This window comes from Maylandia zebra, linkage group LG18, assembly GCF_041146795.1.
Source record: "Maylandia zebra isolate NMK-2024a linkage group LG18, Mzebra_GT3a, whole genome shotgun sequence".
Classification (NCBI taxonomy): domain Eukaryota; kingdom Metazoa; phylum Chordata; class Actinopteri; order Cichliformes; family Cichlidae; genus Maylandia; species Maylandia zebra.
This window is the reverse complement of record NC_135184.1, coordinates 8,451,794-8,466,462: the sequence shown is the minus strand read 5'-3', so window position 1 is coordinate 8,466,462 and position 14,669 is coordinate 8,451,794. Positions and strand designations below refer to the sequence as shown.

The 14,669-nt window shown below is 40.7% G+C and overlaps 1 protein-coding gene across 15 annotated transcripts in view; it reads left to right on the top strand.

Annotated features, from left to right (window-relative positions):
- The window catches only part of svilb (supervillin b), a 60,240-nt gene that overhangs the window by 4,313 nt on the left and 41,258 nt on the right, over positions 1 to 14,669 (top strand). For 8 of the 15 annotated variants that reach the window (XM_076876362.1, XM_076876363.1, XM_076876358.1 and 5 more), the window contains exons 1-6: positions 6,040 to 6,390; positions 8,955 to 9,018; positions 10,048 to 10,139; positions 10,242 to 10,299; positions 10,392 to 10,540; positions 13,018 to 13,849. In XM_076876362.1, coding sequence (XP_076732477.1) covers positions 6,330 to 6,390; positions 8,955 to 9,018; positions 10,048 to 10,139; positions 10,242 to 10,299; positions 10,392 to 10,540; positions 13,018 to 13,849 — 1,256 coding nt within the window. In that variant the 5' untranslated portion in view covers positions 6,040 to 6,329. Of the gene's footprint in view, positions 1 to 6,038; positions 6,391 to 8,954; positions 9,019 to 10,047; positions 10,140 to 10,241; positions 10,300 to 10,391; positions 10,541 to 13,017; positions 13,850 to 14,669 lie in introns of those variants that run through there. The other 7 variants (XM_024805923.2, XM_076876365.1, XM_024805914.2 and 4 more) reach the window with 5 other exon arrangements.

Below are 14,669 nucleotides of genomic sequence, written 5' to 3'. Positions count from 1 at the left end.
CTCTGAAGTTGGCCAATGCATGCAAATTAATAAATGAGTTCTTTAACACAAGATCTCTGTAGATACTCAAGTGCCATGGATAATCTCTGACCGATTTTTAGCATGTGATTATGAGTGAAAAGGGAATTATTGTGCTCCTTTTCAGCTCTGTATTTTTATTCTTGGCCCCTTCTAAAGTAGTTTTGTGTGATTCATAGTTATAAATAATCCTATTTTTATCTCTTATTCGACCCCAGTGCAGTCTCTTGTTTCTTCAACACTCTGAAACAAGCCCTTTCAGCTCCTTTCCCCCTCCATTTAAGCTAACTTTCTTCTGATTGGCTGTCATTTGTAAACATAAAGTTTGTACACCATAGAGCTGGGGACTTCGGTGCCAGAACTGTGTGCCTAAGGTGTCCATATTAAGGATATCCTCTCTTACTGATATCGTGTTCTTGCTTCATAATGTTTTACAACTCATAACTGAGGGTTTGTCGCCTTTGTTTAGGTCATTTTATTGTCTGCAATCACGTTGATTATAGTCAGTCTGAATCTCCAGTAGTGTAACATGGGCTTTAATAAGAGCAGTGGCTAATCATGGAGTCTGTCTCAGCTCAGTTGTCTGCTCTTTATCCAGCAAACAGTAGAGAAGCTGCAGAAATGGATCTGCATTAATGCAAAGTACAAAAGTAACTATGCACTGTATCTAATTGAACTGATGTTTCTCCTTTGTCTGCTCATGAGTTGCCTTAAGCTACCTCGTAATGTTGTATAATGTGAAGACAACGGACAATGTACCCCTAAAGAAAGGATAGCCAAATCATTAAGTAATCATTTCTCGCGTGAAATCGTCCTCCTCCTCTGTTACTGATTCTCTCTCGGTCTCCATCTCTGTTTTGTTTTCCTCCCTCTCTACTGCTCTGAGAGTTGATGAACTCTAGTGTCTCTCCTCTGCATCGACCTCTGTGCTCATCAATATCCATATAAGAGCAGAGCGGGCAGATTTCTGTGTTGAGCGTCAGGCAGAGCTGATGCAACTCAGCAGAGAGGAACACAGATGTGAATCTAAAGAGGGAATGCCAGAGTAAATGTTTAAGGAAGGAGGAAGCATGAAAGTTCCAGCAGTGCTCACTCTGCTTCTCATTTGACCTGTGTGTGCATCTTGTACGTGTGTGTACATGTGTCTACATAAGCACATGTATCTCTATGTGATTTAGTGCACAATAGCTAATCAAAAAGGAAGAAATTCTCCTAATAAAGGCAGGCCAACCTTTATTAGGCAGGCCAACCTTTATTAGGCAGGCCAACTTTGAGCATATTGTCTGCTGCTGCTGGAAGTGCAAAGTAGCATGTAGATATAATCAACATTTTTCTGCAATGAAACAAAAGCTTTTTGCTGTTCTACAGTAAGCACCAGATGTGTTGTAATCTTTTTTTTTACTACTCTGGGAAAAGTTCTGGGAAAAGAAAATGACAGAATTAATTTATTCATGTGGACTAAAACAAGATGTGAGTAGTTAGCGGGAGCAGAGATTCATATGCTGTACAGAGTATTAGAGAACCTGAAAAACAATGCTGAGCAAAGTAACCCATCTGCAGTGTGACATCACAACGACGTTGTGAAGAAACATAGAGGAAAAAAAGAGAGCGTCTTAACGTTTAAATTTAAATATCTGGTTTAGAAAAGAGTCACACAGGGACCAAGCTGTGCTTGTGGCCACAAGAGGAGGCTGACTGCTGTTTCTATGTAATTATCTTTTAAATCCAGATTAAAAATAAAATCTTGTGAATAAAAAGTACAGATTTATGAACCATCCATCCATTTTTTTCTCAGGTATTGTTCTTGGGTCACAGGGAAGTTGTAGCCCATTCCAGCTCATATTTGACTAGATGCACCCTGGACATGAAGATAATTTAGTACCAACCATTAACCTAACATATATACTGGTGGACTGTGAGGCAGGGCCAGAGGATTTAATTTAAAAAGAATCAAGTTTGTAACCCTGGATCAGTTTTAGCTGCTGGTTGCTGATAGTTGTTTGTTGTTCATCACTTTTTGGCAAAATTAACTCCAGGGTCAAATCAACCAAAGCAACAGACAGTACACAAGAGAGGTAAGGAAGAGGAGTGGACAGAGACAAATGTCTCATCCCTCAGAGACGAGTGTCAAGGATGAAAGGATAGCAGCAATGGCGAAAGGGAAAGTTTCAATAGTGATAGTGAGACCTGCTACAATGTCTGGTTTGGAGACGGAGGCACAGGCAATATCGGAGCTTGAGAAGGAGAAGAAGGTGGCACAGCTAAAGATAGTAAGAGGGACCAGGAGGGTCAGTGGTAGAAATGAGTATGTCAGAGGGACAGCTCAGGTTCAGTAGTTTGGAGACAAAGTTAGAGAGTGAAGGTTGAGATGGTTTAGACATTGGCAGAGGAGGAAAAGTGGCGACACTAGACAAAAGATGCTGAAGACGGAGCTGCCCGACAGGAGGAAAAGACCAGATTCACGGTTGCAGTGAAGGATGACATGTAGAAGAGGATGCTAAGGGTCAGGTGAGATTGAGGCAGATGATCCACTATGACGACAACAAAATATATAGAGTGTAAAGGAAATTTGGGGAATGATTTCTCTGTTTAGTTAATCAGTGTGTATAATGATTTTTTTATTGTGTCATTATGGTTAATATTTGGAATCATTTAATCATTTTTTTCTTTATAATGTTGACACATAGCAGTTTAAACTCACCAAATGACTTCATGGAAATTATTTTTCTTTAACTCACTAAAGTGGCTGCAGATTGTGATGCAGTGCAGCAGGAATGGTATGCACGGGAATTAAGTGCTTGTTTTTGTGAGTTGAAATATTGTCTTTAACTCGGAATGCAAAAGCACAACGTTGTACTCGACACAAGCCCCCCATAAGTATCATCACAGAAAGTTTTAAGCCCAGTAAAGCTAAGGCTGTCAAAACAGATTCAAACAAACTATCCTATGGTGTTGCTGTCTGTAGGAATACCTCCAAACTTAGCTAAAACTCTTTATATCCAGCTTGGGCTTCTCAGGTCAAGCGTGATTAGCAGAGAGATGCTTTGATGCTGAGTCATGCAGGGATTTGTTAAGTGGTGTTTACATGATGTTCTGGGTGTTGAGTTTTATTGAAGGTTGCATGACAGCGTTTGTACATCCTGTGCTGAAAAGTGATGAAATTGTAGAGCAAAGTTTCACATTGTGTCTTCCACCTAACAGACCGTGAGACCACCAAGTGGTCTGAATGTGCACATCCATCCCTTTAATGTCGCTGACGGCCTGTTAACATCAGAGTTTTGTTGCTATGATTTATTTACAGATAATGTTTTGGCAGGATATCCTAATTTCAAAAGTGAAGTATTTTTTTTAATTTAAAATTTAGATTTGCTGATATTGTGCATTAAGAAAGCTCATTTATTGTACAAATGCACTAAAAATTGTACAAAAATTGTATAAGTGAGATATTTACAGCTGACCTTTTAAATGATATCCTCATATAAAATTAAGGAGACACTTCTTTATTGGGTTACTGTAAATTTTGAATGATAGAAGAGGATTGCAAATCAGATCTTAAACCTGAGCGCTGGTCGTGATGTCTGACACGAGTTCCCATCTTGTCATCAGCTCATCCACCCGTAGTCCATCTTTATTACTTGGAAAGCTTGAAGTATTACATCCCCTGCCACTGTGGTTTACTTCTAAGAAAAGCCTTATGAATGACGTCTGGCAGATTTTGAAATGATAAATTTGTATGCAACCAATGAGACAGAGAATGAGTGAAAGAGGATGTCTTGTGTTTGTTGCTACTGGAAGTGGTGGAGAAACCGATAAGACAAAGTGAAATAAAATGAATGCAATAAAGAGTAGAAGAGAGAGAAAGACATGGAGAATGAGAAGGAGTTGTTGGGAATGAGTGGGAGAGACAAGAGGAGTGTGTGAGGCAGATGCACGGATGGCAAATCTGGGGAAGGAAAAGAAGGAATGGCAAGGAAAACAAGATAGAGCAGCGGGGAGAAGGCGTGGAGATGGTCCCTTGATAAACACAGGCAGGCTGCCTGACGGGGTGACCTCTCTCCGAGGCAGCCACTCACAACACATGTTGCCTTATTAGGGGCGTCTACAGGGTGCAGAGGCAGACTGGAGGAGGTGGGGGTAGTTTGTGTGTGAAAGGGTGAGAAAACGCATCACGCAGAGAAGACGAGTGAGTAAGCAAGTGATTCCAAAACTGTGTAACAAGATTTTGTTTTTAAATCAGGTCACCGATCGTTAAAAACAACTTCATCCTCTGTTATCTACAGGAAACACTACAGGCTGCATACATCCTTGCTCCAGGTGCTCTACACATTGTGATTTTAGGGCTTTTTATGCCTCGTACATTGCATCACATATAAGCATTTATTGTCACAAATAGCAGAGAATGATTGAAACTCTGGCCCACAAACAGCTAAGAAATCTCACATGACTAATTCTGAATTTTGAGGTGTTTTTATTTACCTTGTACTTTTAATGTACTTTGAACTATAAATTTTTTAATTGCCATATATAATTTTAGCAGTAAGCTACGCTACCTAATGTATTTGTGATCCAAACTTTCTGCTGAAAACATTACATATACAAGGGCAAAAACAAGAGTGGGAGAAAATGGATGGATGGATATTTCAGAGTTTAAGTTCTTAAAAACAGAGAGCTTTTCATACATTCTCCCAATATATATTTCCATGTGTTATATCACTAAAGGTGGCCAGCTGTTGCACTGCTGGAGGAGATTATGCCATGACTCTCTGAAATCTCACTGTGACCTCCAGGGTGCTGCGTTGTCCTCACTCGTCTCACTGATGTAATGACTGACAGAAGTGGCTTCTGCCATTTCTTCAATAAAACTGCCTCTGCACCAGCACTATGTGATTATCATATATGCCTGACTCGCTGGCATATTTTTAGCAGCAAACAATGAACATGAAGCAGGTGCTGAAGCAAAAAGCAATGATCTTATAGCACAGTTTTGATGGAGTATGATGAGAAGGAAACCAAATTTAAGGCCATTTCTTATCAGCCACATCCCTGTATATGAAAGCCTTACTGACTTCAGGGTGAAACTGATAGCCTTGCAACTAGAGTGAATCATTGCTTTGGGAATACACTGAATTTTATTTTCTTGTAAACTGTAATACTAAACTAAAATACTAATAAATAATAAATACTAAAATGACTAAAAGTTTCACAGCCACACTGCAGGTGATCTGGGTCACTTTGGTATGTGGTACTGAATCTGATACATCTGATGTTTTAGAAAGCGACTGCTGTTTGAACGGTCATGTCGCTTTAAATCCGTCTTTTACGTCACTGACACAAGACAGACACCAATTATCAGCGCCGGAGAAGATTCCTGGCCATCCCGTGTAGATGTTAGTGAAACTGTTGGGAAGACAAAGTTGGAGAAATGTGAACATTTTATGTGTACTGTATAATCTGCAGATTCTGACAGACATTTCCAACTATCCTTTGAAGCACCGCTCCTCTCTAAAACAGCAATAAGGATAATTATTAGGCCATATATAAATAACAAAATAACTCTATAACTTAAAACAGAGCGCGTTGTGTGTGACGTCTTCTTTTGCGCATGCGGGCCGCTTTGAGGGGTCACACAAGAGCGCGTTTGCTGTCGCATTTTATTTGTAGTGTGAACAAGCAGACAAAAAATCGGATTTGATCAAAAAATCAGAACTGAGCATTAAGACCTGCAGTGTGAATGTAGCCTAAGAGCCTAATCATAATATTAATGCAGTGTTTGGCTTCAGTTTATAGAAGTTTGATGGCACTTGGCAATGTTGGCTGAAGCATGCCCTTACTATGCCAGTGTTAAGCTACCATCTGACTTCCAGTAGTCCTGGGCCCCACACCACCACCTGCAGTCCTCCTGGCATCCTCCTCCAATCCTGTTCCAGAGTTTTCATCATCAAGGCTAATTTCTGCCTGTAATCTGATTAGGGTTCTGAGCTGCTTTAGCACCCTGCTGTGCTGTCTCTCCCTCTTTCTCTCGGCTCGCTTGCGTGCACGAACACACACCGACATACACACCGGCATTGCACGACTGCCAGTCTGTCCAGGCTGTAGCTTGCTTTGTGGCCAGTCACTCTGCTCTGCGTGTCCGTGTGTGTATATATGTGTGTGCGTGCGAGGTCGTGTCACCACCTCCATCCCTCCTTTTCGGCTTGCTGGTAGCAACCTTCATCTTCACTGCTGCCACTCCTGCTGTCCACCACCGTTACCACCACTGTGACCAGAGGGGAGTATAGGCGTAGGCTATCCTTCTGTTCTTCTCCCTAAACATGTTTCGAAACCCATGGATCTCTAGTTACCATGTGAACCATGTGCAGCCCTCTGGCACAGGTAAGGCCTGTTGAAGAGGAAGAGGCTTTAGGAAGACTTTCTTAACCCACTTGAATACCTTTAACTGTCTAGATTAGCTTGGAAGATCCATGCAATTTAGCTCTTAGCTAAGAAAAGTGACAGAGATTGATAGATGAGGTGATTCACCTTGAGACTTCTTATTGGTTGGATCAAACAGTTGTGATATGAGATTTAAACTATGCAAAATTTTTTAAATTAAGATTATGATACTAAAAAGTGTGGTTTAGCTACTCTCATTTAGCACTTTATATTTCAACAGGTAGATGCTCCTGTGGATGCCTTATCTTGTAAATGCACTCTTCATGAAACGCTTTGTAAAAACATCACAAGGTGTATGATGGGAAGACACTGTGTGGAAAGCAAAGCCCTAGTTCACTCAGGGAGTCTATTTTGCACCTCTGAATATTTATAGAAAATCCCTCTCCTCTCCACGCTCACTTTAGGACCGTCAGCAGCCTAAGCCGCTCTCTGGCAGTGCCAGCTTTGATGCTTGTGCTGCTTGTTTTGTTGACAACCTGCAGGCGTTTCCAAGGAAAGACAAGCTGACATCTGTACAAGGGGCTTTCCACCAGAGGAAGTATGTTAGTGAAATCACAGACTGACAGATACATGCAGCTCTACGAATTCCCACAGGCTGTGAAAACGCTGAATGTTTGTGGATTTGAGAACAGATTATGCCAAAGGTTATGGCATTTATTGATCGCACATGTGAAAATACAGAAGTACAGAGTACAGAAGTAGTCATGGACAGCTTTTCAGCAATCTGTGTTTTGTAAACAGAGAAGAGCATAAATTATAAAATGAAGGAGTCTAACAGATTTTGATTTCTCTGAAGTCACCTACATATTACCGAGAAACCCTTAAACTTGATACTTGTCAGGATTTTGCCTTCTCCAGAACCACATCTTTACACATCCACGCTTCCTTCTTACCCTGCAAAACAAAAGTTGCACAGCATTGCCACACAGTCACTCGGGGGCCAAAATAAGATGTTATGGAGGCGTCTGGAGCAGTAATGTGATCGGTCCCCTATACTGGGATACAACTTTACAACAGGCTGCTGTTGCTGTGACATGTGAGCGAGAAGGTCAGATATCAGTTGGGAACTGGATGTGAACTCAGAGTTTTCTTTTTTTGAAGTGAGCTCATTGTGGGGTTGGAAATTTCCTGTGAGAAATGAACCAAGTGTTTAGTTTGAGAAGAGCACAGCAGCAACTCTTGGTCAATCGCTCTATAATATCAACCTATTTTATATCGGTCTTGTGTTTTCCCATCAAAATAATCCTGTGAATTATTTCAAAATGTCTTTGTCTGTCTGTTCCCAGCTTGGTAGGTGTTTTGTCCAAAGCTGGACATGGTTTCGTTTAATATTGATTAAGTTATTTATTGATTGATTTTTGTTTCCTGCATTAAATGTCATTGTTTACTTTAACTTAAATTCTTGTGCCCATGTAAATAGATTTTCTAATGTTGGTAAAAGGTTGTTGTTTCCTCATAAAAAATTAGATTGTGAATGGGTTGAAGTTTTGATTTTCCTCATCTTTAAATGTCAAAAGAAAAATAATATAAGGCTATATGTCTTGTACTGATTGTTGGATTGGTAGGTGTTATAGTACACTATAAAAAAAAACTCCACCAAGCAACACTGGTGGATATGTATGTTGTTTGAAGTACTTTGAAATCAAATATGGATAAGGACCGAGCAATTCAGTCGTGGATTTATACAAGTTTCAAACACAAAAACACATATTTAAAGTGCAGCTAGACAGGATTTAACACCTCTGGAAAGTGATCGAAGCAACAAGGCTTTTCCATTCTTTCTTGATTGTCTCTAAGCAGTACAATTATAGCATAGTTATACCATGTATGCTACAACCATGCTACCAGAATTGTATGCTTGTAAATACAATAGAGCAAAGATTGTGCCATTCTTTTGTTTTATTGTAAAGTTGTAGTTGTTTTTTTAACATTTAGATGTAATTTTAAAGTTCAAAATAGCTCAGCTGTTCAGAAGGTTTTAAAAAACTTTCTTTATGATGCATATTGAGCTGTTTCTTGTTCCTTTTCTTAAATTTTGTTTCAGGTTTTGTCTTTGATTAGTGGATAAAGAACTCTGTAATACATTATAGTGAAACATACGGTTTATTTACGGGGCGACCGTGGCTCAGGGGGTTGGGAATCGCATCTGTAACCGGAAGGTCGCCGGTTCGATCCCTGGGCTCTCTGTCCTGGTCGTTGTGTCCTTGGGCAAGACACCTTACCTTGCTTGCCTACTGGTGTTGGCCAGAGGGGCCGATGGTGCGATATGGCAGCCTCGCTTCTGTCAGTCTGCCCCAGGGCAGCTGTGGCTACAACCGTAGCTGCGTCCACCAGTGTGTGAATGAATAGTGGCATTGTAAAGTGCTTTGGGTGCCTTGAAAAGCACTATATAAATCCAATCCATTATTATTATTTTGATACAGATGCTTCGGTACTTGCAATGCCAACATTTATATGTATATATTTATTATTCAAGTTTAACTGTGTCTTGTTTCTCTTCTCAGGATTTGGATCTAAAGCGTCTACCAAACTTTGTACCTCCACCTCGCTGCCAACAGACACCTTAAGGTCAGTAAAGAATAAACTCTCTTTATGTGAAATCACGATGGGATACCAATATTAAAACAATTTAAAAATGGGTTTATAGCAGGTGGATTTATTTATATAGCTACCTATAATGTAAACTAAAAGTAAATGATATGCAGCATTTACTGTTATTTTATGTTTTGTTATCTAGGGACGCATTGAACCGATCTATATGATTTACTTACTCGAGTGCTTTAGCTTATCATGCTTAGTAACCATTAAAAGCTGAGATGCCTGGACCAGCTTATGCTAAGAAACCTTTTAGTTCACATGGAATTAGAGCTATAATACCTCCTTCAGGACCACACTGCACCAAGCTCCGTTTTGCATTAGTTTACAGGACAGCGTTAGTGCTCTGGGGCTACAAGCTAAATAGCTTCACTTCTATATAAATTATAAGACAAAATTAAAGGTATCTGGTCCTAAAAATGAAGAGTAGCACCCTAAAATCTTATTTAAAAGATGACAAGAGCAGCTCAATGAGATTTAATTCTGGATATGTAAGCATGAACAATGTAGTTCAGTTTTAGCTTTATGTTTACTCTTACATCATGTTAGCTCAGCATCACTTCCAGAACTTTAACGCACACAACTGATGTTAAGATTTATGTTTAAGTGATGAATAAAATAGTTGGAGAAGCTACTGGATACAAAAGAAGGGTGAGATTAATTATCCTGGCTTGTGTGATCTGTTCATGCTGCCAAATAAAATCATTAAGAGAAGACCTTAATTGGCGGTTTCTAATTAAGGAATTGATGACCTCTTTCTTAAGTTGGATCTTAATAGAAGCTACACCAGCTGAGCTTCAGCGTTACAGCTTTTACCTCTTTAGGACAGGTCAGCTGAGGAAGAGTTGTTGTGAGGGCTAAAGAGGAATTTAGTTGGCTATCTGAGGTTTAGAGCATCATTCGTTTTCTTTGGGTTGACTTTAGACTTCCTGATTAAAAGAATAGAAGTTTATTGCATCATAAGTTTCATATTGGTTTGTGTCTTCTTCTCTTCTTTTTCAGTTTTCAGAGTGACTTCTCCTTGAATGACAAGACCGCTTTGGTCAAGAGTGTTTCAGATACAGATGCCAAACTTCTGGTTGTCCTCCCCAAAGGTGGGCTTCACTTCTAAACACTTACAAAAAATAACACAGAATAAATTAATGTTTAGTTAGTCATGCCATTTCTTTAACTCAAATTTCTGGTCCTACTTTTAGTTTCAGAGTTGAAGAAATATTTTGAGGGAGCGGTCAGAAAGGATTTGGGAATGAACAGGTATTTTCAAGAACGACAACGTATTTTGATGTAAACATGTCAAAGATTTCCTTCACTTCTAACCTGCACCTGCTGTATGTTGTCTCCAACAGGAAGGAGAGGATAGCCCGGCGCCTGGAGGGCATTGAAAGTGATGCACCACCTGCACTGGTGCCTGGTGGATTGGTCGCCAACAGGATGCTTGAGGAGGATCCCCCACGATACACCCGTGCCTCAGACCCCTGTGAGCCTTGCGTGATGGGTAAGCATGGGATGATGCATTGCTGGACTGTGCTGCTTTAATTGGACTACTGAAATATGTCTCAACAATTGAAGAGGACCTCATTTCTAACTCTATATATGCTTTAATAGACTCTGTTAGAGTAGGTTGGCATAGTTGGGTTTTTGTGCAGACCCACAGCTCATTGTCTGTCTGAAACAAGGGGAAACCTCCCTCTTTAAGACATCCTATCCTCAGGTTAACAGATTTTTTTATGCAAGGTGCATCAGCATGCACAGATCAGATGGAAAGTACAGGAAGTCAGCCTCAGGAACAACATAGGGAATCCTGTCAGCTTTTAAAATACAAAAACTCAACATGACACTTCTGAAACAATTTGGAGCTTTTGAAATAATGGAATGAAACCACATTGGAGATGCAATGTCAGTGTGTGTATTCCCAGAATTGGTGTTATCTCAACATACCTTTGAGCAATCAAGCACCCCTGAAACTGCTTGTAATTGCATGTTGCCACAGTTTGCAAGATGGGAAGTAAAAAAGTGATACGAATGTCTGAGAATGTTCTGTTTCACCACATCAGAAAAATGTCACCCTTGTGTAAACTGCATCTGTGTTTTTTACAAAATGTATTTTGTACAATCATGTGAAAAGGAACGTTTTCTCAGGACTACACAATCACTCTATGATTCAGCAGTAGTAGTTTTCTGTATGACTTTATCAGTCTCTCACATAACTGTCGAGGAGTTTTGGCCAACTGCTCTTTACAGCATTGATTCAGCTCATTGAGGTTTGTGGGCATCTGTTTATGGACAGCTCTCTTGAGGTCCCACCAAAGCATTTCAATCAGGTTGAGGTCTGGACTTTGACTGGGCCGCCGTAACACCTTGACCATTTTTGTTTTCAGCTACTCTAAGCTGTTGTAGATTTACTTCTGTGCTTGGGATCATTGTCCTGTTCCATGACACAATTTTGGCCAAGCTTTAGCTGTCAGACTAATGGGCTCTTTGACACTACAATACATTGGTAAACTTTTGGTGAACTGAATTATGGTCGACTGCCCAGACCCTGTAGCAAAACAAACCCAAATCATCAACCCTCAACCATCCTGTTTGACAGTTGGTCGGAAGTGTTTATTTTGTTATACATCTCTTGTTTTTCTTCAAACATGGTGCTGCACGTTCTGGCCAAACTTCGCTTTGGTCTTGTCCGTCCAAAGAGCATTGTTCCAGAAGTCTTGTGGTTTGTTCAGATGCAGCATAACAAACTTATGCCATGCTCATGTTCTTCTTAGAGAAATTGGGCTTTCTCCTGGCAGTGCTTCCAAATAAGCCATACCATGCTAACTGAGGCCTGTAGACTTTAAGATGAAAGCTGGAAAGAAAGCTGGAAAACCTGTCAAAATACAGGTAAACGTCCAAAATGTATGCCATCCTTCCCAAAAAGTTGAATCTGTTTATCTGGAGGTCGCGTTTTCAGTGGGAGAAACGTTTCATCACTCATCCAAGTGACTTCTTCAGTCTCAGCTGCCTGCTAGTTTCCCCAACCTTATAAAGCACAATTGCACAATGACTGGAAGTAGCCCACTGAATGAACAATGGGCTGTGAGGTCAGTTCCTTGATCATTAATATGCAAATTCTCATGACCATTGATCAACAACCACTGATCAAAGCCTGCGGATCAATGGCCATGAGTATTTCACAGAGAGTTGGGGAATGGCGGCAATCACAGCAAGATGGTGACAGATGTACCCTTAGGCCCCCTCCTCGATTCAGCGATGGTCTTTCCCTTTTTACATAATTAGCCTCCTTGACTCCCCGCTCAAACCTGTAGACTGCGGAGTCCTGACCTGAGGAGTTAGCTCTTCTGTGTTGTGCCATCCGTTTCACCAGAGGTTGTTTGGTTTCCCCGATGTATAAGTCCTGGCAATCCTCTTGGCACTTAACAGCGTACACTACATTACTCTGTTTGTCGGGGGACCCGATCCTTGGGGCAGACCAATTTTTGGCGCCGCGTGTTTTAGGGTTTAAAAGCCACGGAGATGCGGTGTTTACAAAAAATGCGTCTCAACTGTTCCAATACTCCTGAGACATATGGGATCACTAAGGGTTTTCGCTTATCCTTCACATTTTCCAAAGCCATTCAGCAGACTGGATTGGGGTCTTTGCCAGGATGATTCTGGCCTGGGATTATGTCATTGTGTTATCACACTCAGTTAATAAAATGCATTTGATTAGCAGCACCTGGCATCTACTTTTCCCCTTAATTCTTAAAGAAGTGTTAGGGATATGCTAGTTTTTCACAGGCCTGAATTGAGTTCTGTGAAGAATGTTCTTTTTCACATGAATCTAAACTTGATCTCTTGAGCATTGTTCTGCTGTAAGTGTGACTCAACTTCAACATTTTCAGTTTACAAACGTGTGACATGATTTTGGTATCATTTTTAGTTCTCCAGGGTTATTGCTGATAATTAATGAAGTATTTTTACTATTTACCACAGTGAAACGCTACAGCCGAGAGGAGACGGTGGCTCCACAGAAGCAGGTGTCATCTCCTGACAGGTCACCTCAGGTCAAAGGTGGTGCTGGCAGCAGCCGCCCAGAGCCAGTGTTGGTTTATGTTGACCCAGTAACACTATCCACCTCTTCTACACCCACATCTGGCCCCACAGAATCCACAAACCTCAGTTCTAAGGCTGAGCGCATCGCCCGCTACAAAGCTGAGCGCCGGCGCCAGCTCTCAGAGCGTTATGGCATCCTCCTGGATCAGGAAGCGGACAGCGATTATATACCACGCTACCGTTCCAGGCGTGATCCAGACTCCGCTGACAGACAAACTACTGCCAGGCGAGACAGGGACAGACCAGAAGTAGAGACAGAAGGACGCGACCCTAGGGTGCCGTACCGCTCTGGAGTGGGCAGGGTTTCCATGAGGACTCACCCAGATCCTGCGCCTGTTAGCACATCAAGCTCCTCCGAGTCAAACCAAGCCCCTCCCCCCTCTCAAGAAAGACCAAGCCGATTTTCAGAACGGGAAAGAGTGATGAATATGGAGAACCATCGGCGTGGTGGAGCTCAGGAGCGCTCAGTCTCTTCTAGAACAAGGACTCAGGAACAGCATCCAGCCCAGCCCCAACAACAACAGCAACCCCACCAGCAAGATGCTGCCCAGCAGGAGCCAAGTCCAGCCACCACCCGGGACTACAGCATTGCAGCAGTGCCCAGCTCCCCTCGCACTGCCCGCCGGGCATCCCTGCCCTCCACTCGCTACGGCATCTCACCTGGGGATTTATTCATTGAGCAGCAGGCCCAGAGCATCCTAAACAGGCAGGGGTAAGATGACAAAATAAAACAAATTGCATGCAGTCAGGTTAAACTTTGTTATCTTTTACACTAATACCAAAATACAGCACAAGTATATGTTAATATAACTCCAAAAAATTAGATTAGAATAATAAAATACTGCATAAATACTAACACCCCACATAAATTATTGTTAGCTAAACTTCTGTTATTGTATTCCTACTTTAGCATAACATTATTGATTCTCCTATTTTGTTGTGTGGTTTTACTCCATGCACCTGCAAATACTTTAAGATTTTACTGCTGTCAGTAGTGCATCAGTGATCATACCATAACATTTCTGATGCTTCTTTTTCAGTTAATATTTCTTAATAATCCTTTTCATATGCTAATTTTTAATTACTTTTTCATCATTACAAATTCAAATTATTATAAAATATTTATTTGCAATCTTGTTAGAATTTGGTGTTTGTAAAAAAAAGCTTGAAAGAAGTATTTTATCTTTTCAAAATCTATAACCTGGAGTTTGTGGCTCCCATTATCTGCTGAGCTTCTTAGATAAGATAAGATAAGATAAGATAACCTTTATTAGTCCCACACGTGGGAAATTTGTTTTGTCACAGCAGGAAGTGGACAGTGCAAAAGTTATGACGCAAAAATTAGAATACAATAAGAATAAATACAGTACACAGCTGTACAGAATAGAATAAAATAATATACTATATACAGTAGAATAAAATAGAATAAAAATATACAATAAGATAAAAATAGAATACGAATGCTATATACAACTGAGTAAAAATACAACGATGACAGAAAGGATTATTGCACTTAGTATTATTGCATATGT